The following is a 2157-nucleotide window of genomic DNA, read 5'->3' on the forward strand; positions in this document are numbered from 1 at the left end:
AACCGGAACCGGAACCGGTCCGGTTGAACCGGTCCAACGGTTCCATGGAACTGGAACCGGGACCGGTCCGGGTGAACCGGCTCAACGGTTCCATGGAACCGGAACCGCCAAAACTAGCCGTTATGTGACCGTTAGAGAGCCGTTGGAATTTCCCCTATAAATACTCATCACTTTCAATCATTTTCATTCACAACTCATCTCTTCTCCTACTCTCTCTACTTACTCTCTCTACTTAATTCTTTAATTACGCAATTATTCTCTTAATTACATAATTAGTCTTTTAATTATTTCTTAATTTAGTTAATTACATAATTAGTCTATTAATTATTTATTTATTTCTTAATTCTATTATTATTTCAATATTATCAATCATGTCTTCATTTTTGAAAAAAGCCTCAAAAAAAGTTACTAAAGTGGCAAAATCATTGGGAGATTCCAGCTCCTCCAAAAGAAAGGCCACTTCTACTCCGTCGGTATCAACAACACCTTCCATTAGTAATTATAATTATGAACCAAATTATCCAGAAGGGTACGACCCAGAATTACATAATTATGCAGAAGAAGTGGAAAGAGAAATACAAATTGATGAAGAAGAACAACAAGAAGAGGAACCAACGACCCCTATTGGGATACATATATCTCGACAGTCATCAACAAGATCACATGAAGAACAACAACAACAAAGACAAGCTCGTGGTAAACGAGTCAATTTCCAAACTATCGGTTAGTTTTATAATTTTATTCTTCAAATTAATTAAATTTTAAATTATTTATTTATTTAATTATAGTTTTATAATTTTAAATTATTTATTTAGATGAAGATGAACCAGTAAGACAACCTTTCCGGCAATGCCACCTCCTAGTGGTAGAGCTGTTTCACATGTGTGGTCGTATTTCACAAAAGAACCAACCGAGAATCCAGATATTTTCTTATGCACTTGTCAAATTTGTGAAAGTCAAGGAGTAAAGCCCTTAGTTGCATACAATTTCGCCAGAGGTAAATACTTTTTAAGTTTTTTATACATACATTATATATTCATATTTTATAAAAATTTATTTATTGTGTTTTGTGAATACGTGTTAGGTGGTGGTACGGGATCTTTTAACAAACATTTGGCAAAGAAGCATGGAATCACAAAAGAAACTCATGCAGCAAGCGGCAGCGGAACCACAAGTGGAACTGGAAGCCGACAGACACAGTGGGACATTCCCAGCACAGGTATGCCTTTTAGATATAATCGTAATGATATGATTGATGAATTTTCTAGGTATGTAATTTGTGATGAATTGCCTTTTAACCACGATGAAAGTAGGGCATACGAGCGTTACGCTAGAAAAACTATGCAACCACAATATAGAGCAATCCCTAGGAGCACTCTTAAAAGACGCACAATTAAATTATATGAATCAATGCGCTATGAATTAGTTGAAATGTTTAAATCTTTTAATGGTAGGGTTAGCATAACAACTGACATTTGGTCTGCTCCCCCACATTTAGAATCTTATATGTGTGTAACAGCACATTGGATAGATCAAAATTGGATTATTCAAAAAAGAATAATTGCTTTTGAGACAATGCCAGAAAGACATACCGGTGAAAACATAAAATATAGATTAGTAGAGATATGTAGAGAATGGAACTTATTAGATAAGATATTTTGTTGTTCAACTGATAATGCAACCGCGTACATTAAATGTTTAGAACTTTTGTATAACGAACCTGCATTTAGTTTTATCCTTGGGGGTAGCTTATTACACATACGTTGTTGTGCGCATATAGTTAACTTATCTTGCCAAGCTGGCATAAAACAATTAAGCGATTTATTAGAACCAATTAGGGATATAGTGAAGTGGCTTAGGATTGGAAAGATAAAGAGACGATACAAACAATTATGTGACCAATATCAACTTAAAAAAGTGTATTGGTCATTGGATACTCCTACACGTTGGGGCTCAACCAACGATTTATTAAGAAAGGCGATTGCTTATCGTCCAGTTATAACACAACTATATAGTGAGTGTACAGATAGTTACATAGCCGATGACACTTGGGAATTAGCTATAGGTGTACATAACATATTAGAAGCGTATGACCACGCGACTAAGATTTTTTCATATGTTTATGAACTGAACGTTCACTTAGTAATAAGTGAGTGT

At 34.8% G+C, this 2157-nt stretch overlaps 1 protein-coding gene across 1 annotated transcript; it reads left to right on the forward strand.

Moving 5' to 3' along the window:
- The first annotated feature begins 224 nt into the window (after positions 1-224).
- Positions 225-1171, forward strand: LOC130802918 (uncharacterized). The gene is made up of 3 exons (XM_057667035.1): positions 225-723; positions 816-997; positions 1085-1171. Exons 1-2 carry the CDS (start codon positions 372-374, stop codon positions 965-967), a joined length of 504 nt encoding a protein of 167 aa, XP_057523018.1. The 5' UTR covers positions 225-371; the 3' UTR covers positions 968-997; positions 1085-1171.
- Positions 1172-2157: the final 986 nt, after the last annotated feature.

This window comes from Amaranthus tricolor, chromosome 16 (assembly GCF_026212465.1).
Source record: "Amaranthus tricolor cultivar Red isolate AtriRed21 chromosome 16, ASM2621246v1, whole genome shotgun sequence".
NCBI classification, from domain to species: domain Eukaryota; kingdom Viridiplantae; phylum Streptophyta; class Magnoliopsida; order Caryophyllales; family Amaranthaceae; genus Amaranthus; species Amaranthus tricolor.